Below are 13,078 nucleotides of genomic sequence, written 5' to 3'. Positions count from 1 at the left end.
CCGCTACCCTAAGTCTTAAAGTCCTACGTACATATTCCTTCCATTTTATCGCCTGAAATTTTGCTTGGTTTTTGTCATCCGGGAGAAGGCTTTGAGTGACGCGAGCCGAGTACGATCTGGAATGATAAACACTGCAGTACGTCATCCCCATTTCCAGTGAGGTCTTTACTGCCGTTACTTATTTTAAGTCCATCCTCGTAGTTATCGCCGCCATCGTCGTCGTCGTCCATGCCGTCCTGTTCTACCCGGGTCGTCAGGAGTATTCCATTGAAACGTCCAATCCTGAGACCAAAGCTCGAGCTCTAGGGTAGAACATGACATTAATCCGGGGTATAACAAATCGGTTTCAAACGCAACACCACGTTATGAGCTTCTATATCAACGTGAAACGGTGTGCACTAGCCTACCAACGTAGATATGAACAGACTTAGCTCCTGATCAGACTCGGGAAACCCAGCGAATCCCTCCGAAGGACTAAAGTATGGCATCTCCAAGTTTCCAGTGGGGTAGTTTGCTGCTTCCATATTATCCAAGATATCCCTCCGGCTATCGATCCAATCTTCGCGGCTCATCGAGGTATACGGTGAAAGTGACAGGCCTCCGCCGTGACCCCGGTCCACGGGCTGCGGCTCCACCGGACTCTGGGCAAGCGGGTTGTTGCTTTCAGGCCCCGTTCCTCTTGCAAATTGGAAGTTTTCCACATGATTTCGTCCGCTGACATCCGCCGCTGCAGGAAAGCTCCGTTGTCCCGTGTTTCGCGATTCAAAGCACGATACACTTTGTGCTTCCATGGCAGCCATTTCCGTCTTTTTCTTTAAAAGTCGGTCCTCTAACGTATCCAGGTTCTGCAGGAGGCTACGCGGCGTGTCCCAAAAGTCCGTGTATCTTTGGCACACACCACGGAGTACGTCAATCTTAGACTCCTGTTCAGAGAGGTCACCGCACGTCGCCGGGGCGAAGACCTTGCGGAGTATCTGCAGAGATGCCGCGAGCCACACCGTACTAGCGAGGAATGGGTTGGTCCACTCTACATGCGTTTCTGAAGATCTGCTGATGACCGCGTATATGTTGTCGGAGGCTTCGAGGCAGTTTCTGAGCCCCTCGGAGTTCGATAGCCTCTCCCGCTCGCTCCTTGGTGTAGCAGACCATCCAAAAGACGGGGAGCCGCCGGATTCGGAGAAAATAGTACCCAAAAGTATCTCAACAAAAGCAAGATGGTGATATATCATGAATCTTGCTAACTGCGACATTAGGAAGACAGCGTGCTGCGCTGAATCCTCCCGCGGTTCGGATCTGGGCTGCGCGGGGTTGTCTGCGTACGGCACATCTCCGAAGGTAAGGTAGCCTCCCTGATAGCTCAGTCGTCCTGGCAGCGCCGCAACTGTCTGTTGGAGAGCTCTTATCAGTACAGAGAGTTGCCGACCATCTTCAGAGGACTGAGCCTTTCTGAAGTGGCCATGAAAGTAGTATTTGAGGGAATGAAAGCCCGCATCATCCCCGGGCATCAAATCTGAGAGGGCGCCATTTATGTTTCCTCGAGCCAGCACCTGAGCATCTCGCATAATGGAGTTAACGACAACGAACCAAGCCATATCGCTGTTGTTACCAGACTTCAACAACTTTTTCGATCGTTCAGTTGGTATAGGATCGAGAAAGCAGCTTGATTGGTATTTGATTTGGAACCAAGCGTCGTCGGACACCGGGAGGTAAGTCTCGTTGATTGCCTGATCGATGGCGGCAGGCGACTTGCGCACTGTTGAGGCGAAGGCATCCATTTGCCAAATGACCCACCAAACGCGTCGTCTCTCCTCCATTTCAGACCAACTGAGTAGCTCTGACAGCGTTGATGGCGGCTTTGTAGGACCAGGTGCCATGCTGTCAATCAGATGAAGCCGCTGCTCATAAGCCACCCTTACACAGGTGCCGAGCAGCCGCCACGCATGGCCCCTGACGCCCCTTGCCAGCTCATAGAAAGTGCACAGCACCAAGGCCTGCGTGACACATATTGGAGGAGGCTCATCATCATATTCATCGAGGGCCTGATCTACAAAGCCCTTTGCTAGGTGATGAAAATGAGCAGGCGATGGCCAATTTGACATCGCCGAGGTCAGCGAAGACTCGCCATCGGGGCCGATATTGAAGCGTGCTGAGATGGAAAACATCGATGCCATCAATGCCTTGAGATGAAGACTATTCTTTATAGTCTGAATCTTGTCGCCAAAGGAAGGCTCATGAAACAGAGAGAAGGCCACCATCCTGTTGAAATAGGCATCGGTACTGAAATACACGTCAGTCATGGGGATGCCCACCCATGGAAGAGCAGAGGGTTGAGACTAGTTAACGCACAGCTTTTGTAGCGAGTCTATTGTTAGATCTAATGACTCGCATACCTGCATAAGGGTGTTCTGCGATCCAACTAATTTGACAAAGAAACCGTGGTCGGTAGAAGAGGGGGTCCGCGACGGAGAAGTCACGTTAGGTTGATGGAAGGATGGACCATTGAAGATAAGCTGATGGCTCGCACGAATCTGGTGCCAGATATGTGTGAGGACTCGGAGACATCGGTCTCCTCATCGTTATCCACAAGTTCCGGAATAGTGATATCACTGTGGTGTTCCCACAAACTTCTCGCATCTTTCTGCGACTGCAGGACGCTGGTGGGTGACTCTGTTGTGTTGATCCCAGATTCGACTGCAAGACCATCGGTTCCGGTCTTGGCATGACTGTCAGGAGAGGCATTATCGGGAGGAATATTGCTTGTGCGTCGCCGCTTTTTATTACGGGATCCTTCATTTCATCAGCTTGAATGGACACCGGCCACAGCGGCCGCCTAGATTCACCAACTTACCCGTCTTAGGCCCCGGCTTCAGTCGCGTTGAAGGATAGACGCATGTTTGCGAGTTCCTATCGCAAAGTGTGCAGTGCGGCAGGAGGCGGTCGCTGGCGAGCGTCAGATAGTCGAGTCAACTGCAACGACTCTCATGAAGGAGTGGCTCACCATTTCGCCTTTCTCCTAGAAGCAGACGCAACAAAGGTTAGCAAATGACGTCCATCTTGTAGGTTTCACCCAGTGGTTTTGGGGGGACGCAACCTCTTGCAAGATTTACAGCTCAGCTCCGATATCTCGCCCTCGTACGGGTTGCAAGACGGGGTCCTGAGATTTCTTGAGCTGCTTATATCAGATGCCATGATGGATTCGTGCGATGCCAGATATAACGATACGAGAATCTGACAAGGTCGACATTCAGCAGTCCAAGTTGAATGCAGAAAAGTGAGAAGTAACAGCTAGACTTCACCAGTGAGTTTCCCTCGCGCATTTCTCGGAAGCATGGGCTGCTACTCCCGTCCCCGCAGTACCATATGAGCAGGGATGTTCAAGGGGTGCGGCTTGGCTGCGTCCTCAATGGCAGATGCAAGACCGACGTAATTCTGTCCGGGGTAGCCGCTAGCTAGTGACCTATTCCTGCGGAAGTCACCAGATGACTGTTTCAATTCGATGGGATTCTGGATCTTCGCATCGACTGGAACATTGTCCTAAATCCGGGCACGATGCCGGTGCCACACTCAGCTGCAGTCATAATTGGTTCAACAACGCGGGGCATCTGGCACCCCGCCTTACCCCAGTTTCGGACTGATTTCTCTCAATGATCCATGCCCCTGTCCGGACGAATTCTGCTTCATGCACCATGCCTGATAGAGACATCAAGCCAGCTGCTGGGCTCGAGTTGAAAGGCATCGTTGCGGCGTAGACCTAGCCCATCGCCGCAAAGAGGCTTGACCACATGTTGGAACGGATCGAATTGAAGTGACGCGCGAGCAGGTGAAAGATGAATCCAGATACACATAACATGGGAAAAGACCAGTCCGCCATCGCTAGTAAATAGTATACTTAAATGCACACGTCACTGTGGCTGTCTATTTCCATTAACTCAAACACCAAGATTGATATCAATCATTTCTCAAAGGAAAAGTTTCGCAATATGTTGGCTCTTGCACTTTTCACATTGTTGCTAGGCTTAGCGATTCAGAAGATATTGCAGATAGGGAAGCGGAATCCACGCATGCCACCTGGCCCTCCGACCATGCCGATCCTCGGAAATGCTCATCAAATACCAGTTACTGGGTTCTTTAAGCAGTCAGCATATGTCCATCTTCCTACGTCTATCTCGTGATTTGGCGGATATTCGGAGAACTCTGGCTAATGACGTCTAAGCAGAATGCGTGAGTGGGCTGATCGATATGGATCCGTTTTCTCCTTGAAAGTCGGTACATCGTCCATCATCGTGCTTTGCGACCGCGAGGCTATTCACAAGCTTTTAGTTGAGAAGGGCAGCGTCTACTCCGACAGACCTCCTAGCTATGTCGGCCGATTGCTGACGAGGGGCGACCATCTCGCCCTCGAGCAAATGGATAGCACATGGCGGGACAAGCGCAAGGTCATCTCCCACAATTTCTCTCCTAAGAGACTTGACGAGCAGCACTTTAGAGTTCAGGAGGCAGAGTAAGCTGAAGCCCCTGCTCTGGATTGTATGGCTAGCATCAGCTGACAATTGAGTCTTGAAGAGCTACCGTCTTAATGACAAATCTCCTGGATAGTCCAGATGGTTTCTACAACCATATTCGCAGGTACACGGCGTCCGTAGTTACGTCCATCACCTACGGCTTCAGGGCGGCCAGCTTCGAGTCATTCTGGGGACATGTAAGCACATTTAACACGATCCTAACAGCTTTCGTGATTTGTTGGAGGCACTTTGGGTTGACACACTTCACAGGGGGTTTACGATGTCATGACCAAGGTATGGCGCTCTTCTTTGTACACGGTGATAGTTCGGCCTAATGAGGAGATAATATGCTAAGAAGCCGGTTGGCAATGCAGTGGACAGCTTCCATGGAGCCGGGAGCTAATCCCCCAGTGGACGTCTTCACCTTCCTTCGACACGTTCCCGCATCGTTCGCGTACTGGAAGCGCCGCGCGATTGACGCTGGAAAAACAATGGACGAAACTTGGTCAACGGCACGCCGGCTGGTCGAAGAGCGGCGAGCTCATGGAGAAAAACGTAACTGCATTATCGACGGCCTGCTCGACGAGTACGAGCAGAAGGGTTGGCCAGCCTCTATAAGCCAGCATGCTTTTACCAATCTCATGGGTGAGATCATCGAGGGCGGTGCTGACACCACTGCGGCGCAGCTCCTCACGCTGATTCTCGCCTTTGCCCTCCATCCCGAGATTCAGCGGAAGGCACAAGCCGAGATCGATGAGGTTTGCGGAAGTGAGCGATCCCCACGATGGGACGACTTTGAGAAGATGCCCTATATCAATTGCATTGTCAAAGAAGGGATGCGATGGCGCCCAGTGTAGGTCCTTCTTGTCAGCAGCGATCCCTGGCAAGGAAGCTTACTCGCAGCCAACAGTGCCGTGACGGCTTTGCCGCACAAAACTCGCCAGAGTAAGTAGATTTCCACCATTATGAGCATTTTCGTTCCCTATGGTAGTCCCTGTGTTGATGACAAATCCATCACAGATGACGAGTACAACGGCATGTTCATACCGAAAGACTCTACAGTCTTCATCGCAACGTGGGCTCTACACCATACCGACGCAAATTACCCCAGTCATGATACGTTCAACTCAGATCGCTACTTGAAGCACCCCAAGCTGGCCAACGACTATGCCGGTAGCCCTGAGTGGAGCAACCGAGACCATTACAACTACGGCGCCGGTCGTCGGATTTGTCCCGGCATTCATCTTGCTGAGCGCAACATGTGGCGCATCGCGGCTAAATTACTGTGGGCATTCGACTTCGCGGAACCCCTTGATCCAGAGACGGGTAAAGTTACGCCCTTGGACGCAAATGCGTATAACCCTGGGATTCTACAAGCGCCTTTGGAGTTTAAGGCCCGTATTACGCCGAGGAGTGAAGCACACGTCGCTACAATTAGGAGAGAGTACACAGACGCCGAAGGGTTCTTGGCTCAGTACGCTTGAGGCTTTTGATCAGATCAGATCAATTATTTGTGAAGAAATGGATGGCCCAATCAAAATTCCCTATCGATTGCCCCATTGATGTATTGGTATTTGAGATGACGTGTCTTATGGAACCAGGCTTTCCCTTAAGACGGTATCCCTCTATGTGTCCTTTCCGTTTCAGCCAAAGAGGGTTTTCCGAAAGAAGGCTATGAGATTCAGAAACATTCAGCCACCGGACGGACCTTTTATTCCAAATAGCTTGAATGTCATGTAGTTTAAACTGCAATCATCCCTCCTCTATGCCTTCACCCGGACTAATTCCATGTACCTAGCCGAGCTATTATCGCTTATTCTCCGAGTAGGACACATATTTGAAGTCCATACCCAACCGACAGTTGTTGTGGACAGGCTTTGTTGAGTCTCCTCATCAATCACATTCCTCACACAATGCTTGCAGCTCCAATTGACAAGCGCGTCTCGGCCCCAATGCAGGTGATTGTCGTTGTCACCAGCTACACCATCTGGGTCTCCTTACTCCTTCACGGGCTATATCTACGAAAGAAGGAGAAGACGTGGTTTTATGTGATCATTGCTTTTGCTGCGGGGTTTGGTGGGATATTTGGGCCGATTTACGACAATGCGCTGATGCTCTACTTCTACGGCCCCGGCCAGTGGACAGCCTTCACCTCGATGGGCGTGCCGCAACCCGTGTGGGTGTACAGTGGCTACGCCACTCTATACGGCACCGTCTCCGTCTTTTTAAACCGACAAATTGCCAGCGGCATCAAACGTCGGCTCTTCTTCCGATACGCCATCATAGAGCTCGCTAGCTCGTGTCTCTTCGAGATTGTCGTCATCAACGGCGGCGTATACGAGTACTGGGGACCCCACGTGCTCCGGATCTTCAAGTACCCTATTGTCATTGGCATCCTGGAAACAGTCCAAGTCATGTTCTATAGCGTTGCTGTCGCCAACTTGCGCGCCAGAACCGATCGTGCGGTTTACCACTTCTTTGGAGCGTTGCTCATATTTCCCATCACCTTCATGGCTGCGAACATCGGGGTCGGAGCGCCACTGATCATCAGCCTTCATTCATCTATCCAAACTGAGGCTTTAATCACATTGGGCACAATGGCATCCATCTTGGGCTCTATTATCGCTATCCTGGCTCTCCCAGCTATGCTCTCTGGAATTGAGGAGGGAGTAAAACTACCAACACACCTGTCGGTATCCAATACCCATATCGAGGCTTAGGCAATGACAGGAAAGGATGCGATGTGAACATTCGGATGACAGGGATGGCTGAATGAAGACAAACTTTGGTTCATGGAAGTGGATTGCGGGAAGCGGAGAGTGAAGGCAAAAGAGGGAATTCATAAGAGTGGTATTGGAAGAATATGGCGTGAGAAGAGATCAAAAGTTCAACGGCGGACGGTGTCCAGCATTCTATGATATTTATGCGTTGAGCATTGCCGCTTTTAAGTTAGTATATACACGAGCTACCAACTATCGCCACACAAACCCCTCTCCTGGCCTCAAAATTTCAGTCACAAGTTACGTCATATACTCCCACATGCTTGTCATACACTCATGTCTCTTGAACGTTGAGAGGACTTTTCGTTTGCTTCAGGAAAATTTCAGCCTATTTGGGAATCTGTGCATGTATGGACGACCTATCTGGCTGGCACCCTTGATAAGTATTGTATGATCAATTTGTTCAGTCAAGTAATAGCACTCAGCCCGTGCCTTTTACACCTTTGTTCATTGAATGGTCCACGGAAAGATAGTTGCATCTTGCTAGACTGTGTCCTACCTTTTGATGTCCTATGGTCTATTACGTAGCCGGAGCCACTCCAATGGTCAGGCCTCCATCAACGGCGAGCACTTGTCCTGTCATCCACTGAGACTCAGGCTTACACAAGAACACCACGACTTCGGCGATGTCCTCGGCTGTCCCCAGCCTCGGCCACGGTGTAGCCTTGCGCATCAATTCGTGTATCTCAGTGTCTTCTAGATTTCCCCTCGCCAAACCTGTAGCAACGACTCCGGGGGCCACGCAGTTAACATTGATGAAGTCTCTAGCGTGGTCCAGCGCCGCTGCTCGTGTCATGTGGTTGACAGACGCCTTGGTCGCCGAGTAGGCGACTTCCCCTGGGAAGCCTACCACACCGGCACACGACGAGATGTTGACGATGCGCCCTCGGCTCCCCCATTTCGAGTCGTAGTTCTGTTGGAGAAACTCGCGAATGGCGTGCCGGCTCATCTTGGCCGTGCCGAGGGTATTGACAGCCGTCATCCTGGCCCAGAGCTCGTCGGTTTCCTCCATGAATAGATGGAATGGAGCCCAGTACCCCGCACAGTTGACCAGAATGTCAAGATGGCCGTATTCCTAAGAATTCTATTAGCCAATTTCTCTCATGGAGGGTTTACTCCCCCTTTTGGTGGTTCCTGGGACAAGAACGTTCACTAACCTGTCGTATTCTCTTAAACAACGCTTCAATGGCTTCGCCGTCGGTGATATCAGCCTTGAAGAAGAAGGCTTTGCCGCCTGACTCCGATATGACCTGTGTCGTTGTTTTCTCCAAGTCTGTCTCGTAGCCCTTTGCGTTAGGTTGCTCCTGGAGGTCGACGGAGACTATTTTGACGCCCAAGCAAGCCAGCTTAATGGCAATGGCTCGCCCGACTTTGTGCGGGGTGTGGTTAGCTCGCCTCACCATTACTTGCACGGAATACTATTTGATAGCTTACTGCCTGATGAAGACCCAGTCACTAGAGCTACTTTAGCCGCTAGTGGTCCTGACATGGTTGTATTTTAAATTGTAGATGATTTGAATATAATAAATTCGAGTTTATTTTGCAGACATGCAAAGTGCAAGGCTGTGGTGAGGGAACGGGTGTGAATTGATACAGCGGTCAGCTCGTCATTCGTTCTCGCCTCTTTTGCTCTGTCTGGTAAACCGGCAGGCAAATGCCCTCGCAGTTCGTAGGATCTGATCAAACCGTGAAGAGGCACGTCATTTTCAGTATTCCCGATTTTATTCCACCTAGCGACGCACCTTCGGACTCATTTCTCCCACTGTTCATGCCAAGTTTGGGATAGATAGCCCGGTAATTCGCCCGGGGTGGTCACGGCACAATTAAGCGACCTCGGGACTTGTACGCCACTCCCACCTAGGTGCCAACCTGACGATCACCGAGTTCGCCTTATAGGTTTGATGCGCGGTTCAATTGTCGCGGGTGCAGTGCAACAGACGCTGCTTCACTTATCAAATCGGTGTACAAGCATTACGTGCGTTGGATATCATGTTTGCCAGAAGGGCTTATTGTGTTACGGGGGCTGCATCAGTAAGTTCTGTTTGGCCGTTGGTGTTCCGCCGTCTGCGTTTCGGCTGCAGATGCCGTCGTCAAGAGTGAGTGTTGACTTGGATGAGCCATTAGGGCATTGGTAGAGCAACCGCGATGCTTCTCGCCGAAAGAGGCGCTGCCGCTCTAGCAATCAGTGATATGGATGAGACAGGGTTGGCTAGGACAGCCGCGGAATGTTAGTTGCGGGCCAGCTCCGACGCGCTGCTTCCGCATTCGTACATGTCTGCAGTGGCTAACTAAGACGACGGGTGGCACAGGCGAGAAGCTCGGCACGAAAACCATGGCCGCGAGGGTCAATGTACGGAACGACGATGAGGTCAGGTCCTCTATAAAGAAAGCCTACAACATGTTTGGCAGGCTCGATGGAGCAGCAAACGTTGCCGGCGTGGCTGGCGGAACCGGTGATACCGTCATTGAGACAATTGTATGAATTCTCTGATTCCATGTATCTCTTTGATCAACTTGTAGTCTGAGGACTTTGGCAATATGTATTGACGATAGAGCGGTATTCATAGTCACAAGAGGACTGGGACCACACCATCGGAGTCAATCTCAACGGGGTCCTCAATTTTATGCGGGCTCAGTTACCGGTCTTGTCCAAACCTGGCGGGTCCATAGTCAACGTTTCGAGCACGTCGGGACGCCGAGGTCTACCACATAGCGCGGCATACGCCAGCAGCAAATTCGGAGTCATCGGATTGACGGAGTCGGCCGCCGGAGAGTACGCCAAGGCCGGCATCCGAATCAACAGCATACTGCCGTAAGTACGGCACACCTGTGCCCAGGTTCCTCACAGCTGTGAAAGGACTTGACTAAGCTTTGAGAACTTCAGAGGGCCGATCGACACCAAGATCTTTCGCGACGGCGAAGCCAAGGGACTTTTCGACGCGGATGCTCTCTCTAAGGACACGCTGATGCGCCGCATGGGTCGCGCTGACGAGGTGGCAAAGGTCATTTGCTTTCTTCTCAGTGATGAGGCTTCCTTTGTGACTGGAGGTGAGCCTGATGCCAAAGTTTCGTAAGATGCCAATTGCTGACATGCTTCAACCTTGTTCGCAGCACACTGGAATGTTGATGGAGGTTACCTTGCCTGTTGAAAATGAAAAGTGGTTGCATACGTCACCTTAAGACGCGATGTGCTGCTTAAGAGTTGATATTTCGTCTCCACTTGAACTAGCAATTTTGCCTCAACTCACCGTACGTTTGCTGTTGAACATACATGATGCTACTTGCTTTAGTCTCTATCGCAGCCTCGTGCTACAATCTAAGTAATTGCATTGTCTCAGGAGACTATATAACTATCAACATATGTAGTGATAACCATCCTCGCTCTGCAAATTTCGGATCCTCTAATTCAACTTGGTTGCCTTCAAGGGATCCAGTGAGCTGGTAAAGTCAGCCTGTTTGGTGGCCATGTCTGTCGGGAAGCTGAGATGCTCGTGAATCCACTTCCATTGCCCTTCGCTGTTCTTCCTCGCGATGCCCGTCCGCCTGAAGGCTGTGTCGAATGGGACGCCGCCGGCAGTGCCCCAGGTGTGCTGAATCATCGTAGAATACGCGTATTCTTCAGACAGAGCCGTGATTTCGATGTCCTTGTATTCCATCTGACCATCGTTCCAGTAGGGGAAGACGGAGTCGTAGTGCTCCTTGAAGCTCCCGCGAACCGTGTTCCCAAACATGTCGTAGCTCACCATGTCGTCAAAGTCGTAGAAGCGCCGGGCGCCGGGCATGCCGCGATGGTAGTCCTCCCGGGATTCATGATTCCAGTAGTGCAGCCAGCCTCGGTATAGCTGGTCCATGACCTCTTGCTCCTCCTTCGCCAGGTGTGGTTTATGGTACTATGTAGTGATCTTGAGTCAAGACTACAAGGTTATTATGCCAAAAGGGGGATTTACCTTGCTGGCAGGCATGTGGAGAAAGGTAAACTGCTGTTTAGCGTCGGAGTATTCGCCCTGTGATATATGGATATTTTAGGCTCTGTTGTCCCGAGGCTGGCATTGGATGGGGTGTTTCAGCTCACATCATCCTTCACGAAGCCGTTGCTGTTCATGATCAATGCTATTATGCTGTTGAGTATAGGGACGGATAGAAGTTGAAGGTCTGAAGTGGCCCGTACTCTCAAAGCCATGAATATTATATAGTTGCTTGGCAGCAAACCGCGGCGGATAGTTCATCTTGTTTCGCGTGTGAAAGATGCTGAATTAGTCCGTCCGCGCGGGCTTAGTACTGCCACCACATGTGGAGCCATGCGCAATACAGGCGCGTTTCTGACAGCAAATTTTCAATAAATTTTGCCTTACAAGCGTTGTTTAAAGCAGAATGTTGATTTGTGTTTTCTTTTCTATGAGCCTTCAGTTTGACGCGTTGCTTCCAAGGCTTCCTAATATCCGGGTGAATAAGGTCAAGGGATAACACTAGCAACTACAAGAATAGTCACGACGCCTACAGGGACGACGACGACGACGACGACAAGAAGAACGACGGCGATAGGAGAGACTCCGATAATCAATTAAAGTAAATTAAAACAGAATGCAGTATGATGGCGGCTTCGTAGGCCCAGGTGCCATGCTGCTAGGTGCCAATAATGAAGCCGCTGCACATAAGCCACCCTCACACAAATACTACTGTACTGGCACTGCATGCAACCTGGTGTTTCTTTATGAATATTTGTTGTTCGGGCTTGCTCTCAAGTCTTACTATCTGAGTGGTAAAGGACGACAGGGACAACCGACAACAGGGACAACCGACGACATATTCCTCAAACAATTGCCTTGTCCTTGACAGCCTCAACCAAAAACCGAGCAATGAACCGAATCCAAAGGTTTCGGTCTTCGACCACTTGCATCCTCATGACGTTGCCGAGACCAAATATTAAGTCGGGCCTGCCGGTCCACTTCTTCAGGTTATCGAACCGTATCAAGACCACCACGTCATCGTCGTACAGAACAACGTATCGAAGTCGATAGACTATGGCATAAGCCGAGACTTGTTGCAGTAGACGTCGCGTCCGCTTAGACCATGTCTGGCCTTTGGCACCAGTCTTCAACTTGTAGTTGATCTCCTCCGTGCATCGAGCAACTATTTTCGGTCCCTTTGCCTCCAGAATGGCAACGCCGTTCGTAGTGGCGCGAACGGTGAAGGGCTCATCCTTGGTACAGTTGAGAGTGTGGTCGGGGATAAAAGTTTCGATACCTTTGCCCTTTGGGCGAGTTGCAACCTTCATCTGAGACTGCTCGTCCCAGGAGAGGTAGCCGGCCTCTCCCCAAATCGCTTCAAAGTCCATGCCGTTCTCTTCCAGAACATGAAGGAGTGCGGGAAGATAATGAGCTTTGAAGGTTGTGTCGGAGGAAGCCTCACCGCGGTGGCCTCTGATCCGTGAACTTGCAACTAGATAGTCCATGGCCGACTGGGAGAGCTGTTCGGCCTCTAAAAGAGTCTTAAAATTGCCGAAGAACCCCCTGGGAAACTGCGTGGGTGTTTCCACTATTTTGACCTCGGTCTTAACGAATTCTGATGTTGATGAGACCGGTGCGTTGCTTAGCTTGACGTGTGTTTTCAGCGCAGGGAGGTAGCGGCTCAGTTTCGTCTTCTTAGGCTTTCCGTCCAGGAGATCGCTCCAAGTCACCCCTTCCATTGTAGTTGTCTGTCAGGGCGTTAGCAATATTTCTGGACTCAACGGATGATAGTCGCATACTTAGGGGCTGGTTGCTCTACTGCGGTATTGCTTGCCTGTCGGCGTGGATG

The 13,078-nt window shown here is 50.9% G+C and overlaps 6 protein-coding genes across 6 annotated transcripts; 3 read left to right on the top strand and 3 right to left on the bottom strand.

Annotated features, from left to right (window-relative positions):
- Positions 1-398: 398 nt before the first annotated feature.
- Positions 399-2,297, bottom strand: CGCS363_v012608 (uncharacterized protein; the record flags this gene model as incomplete). The annotated part of the gene is made up of 1 exon (XM_036644457.1): positions 399-2,297. The coding sequence occupies one exon, from the start codon at positions 2,295-2,297 to the stop codon at positions 399-401; it is 1,899 nt and encodes a 632-aa protein (XP_036491314.1).
- A 1,920-nt stretch (positions 2,298-4,217) lies between these two features.
- Positions 4,218-5,986, top strand: yanC-0 (Cytochrome P450 monooxygenase yanC; the record flags this gene model as incomplete). The annotated part of the gene is made up of 6 exons (XM_036644456.1): positions 4,218-4,501; positions 4,564-4,699; positions 4,773-4,796; positions 4,877-5,355; positions 5,413-5,447; positions 5,523-5,986. The coding sequence occupies 6 exons, from the start codon at positions 4,218-4,220 to the stop codon at positions 5,984-5,986; spliced, it is 1,422 nt and encodes a 473-aa protein (XP_036491136.1).
- Positions 5,987-6,415: 429 nt separating this feature from the next.
- On the top strand, positions 6,416-7,222 carry CGCS363_v012606 (uncharacterized protein; the record flags this gene model as incomplete). Its single annotated transcript, XM_036644455.1, has 1 exon — positions 6,416-7,222. One exon carries the CDS (start codon positions 6,416-6,418, stop codon positions 7,220-7,222), a length of 807 nt encoding a protein of 268 aa, XP_036491137.1.
- Positions 7,223-7,802: 580 nt separating this feature from the next.
- fabG-4 (3-oxoacyl-[acyl-carrier-protein] reductase FabG) lies at positions 7,803-8,771 on the bottom strand (the record flags this gene model as incomplete). Its single annotated transcript, XM_036644454.1, has 3 exons — positions 7,803-8,357; positions 8,440-8,651; positions 8,717-8,771. The coding sequence occupies 3 exons, from the start codon at positions 8,769-8,771 to the stop codon at positions 7,803-7,805; spliced, it is 822 nt and encodes a 273-aa protein (XP_036491138.1).
- An 843-nt stretch (positions 8,772-9,614) lies between these two features.
- Positions 9,615-10,356, top strand: fabG-3 (3-oxoacyl-[acyl-carrier-protein] reductase FabG; the record flags this gene model as incomplete). The annotated part of the gene is made up of 3 exons (XM_036644453.1): positions 9,615-9,758; positions 9,850-10,094; positions 10,167-10,356. 3 exons carry the CDS (start codon positions 9,615-9,617, stop codon positions 10,354-10,356), a joined length of 579 nt encoding a protein of 192 aa, XP_036490247.1.
- Positions 10,357-10,683: 327 nt separating this feature from the next.
- Positions 10,684-11,462, bottom strand: CGCS363_v012603 (uncharacterized protein; the record flags this gene model as incomplete). Its single annotated transcript, XM_036644452.1, has 3 exons — positions 10,684-11,172; positions 11,230-11,286; positions 11,355-11,462. The coding sequence occupies 3 exons, from the start codon at positions 11,460-11,462 to the stop codon at positions 10,684-10,686; spliced, it is 654 nt and encodes a 217-aa protein (XP_036491139.1).
- Positions 11,463-13,078: the final 1,616 nt, after the last annotated feature.

The sequence above is a fragment of the Colletotrichum siamense genome, assembly GCF_013390195.1.
Source record: "Colletotrichum siamense strain Cg363 chromosome Unknown KSG_Cg363_contig08, whole genome shotgun sequence".
Classification (NCBI taxonomy): Eukaryota; Fungi; Ascomycota; class Sordariomycetes; order Glomerellales; family Glomerellaceae; genus Colletotrichum; species Colletotrichum siamense.
The sequence above is the reverse complement of the archived record's forward strand: the minus strand, read 5'-3'. Positions and strand labels throughout refer to the sequence as shown.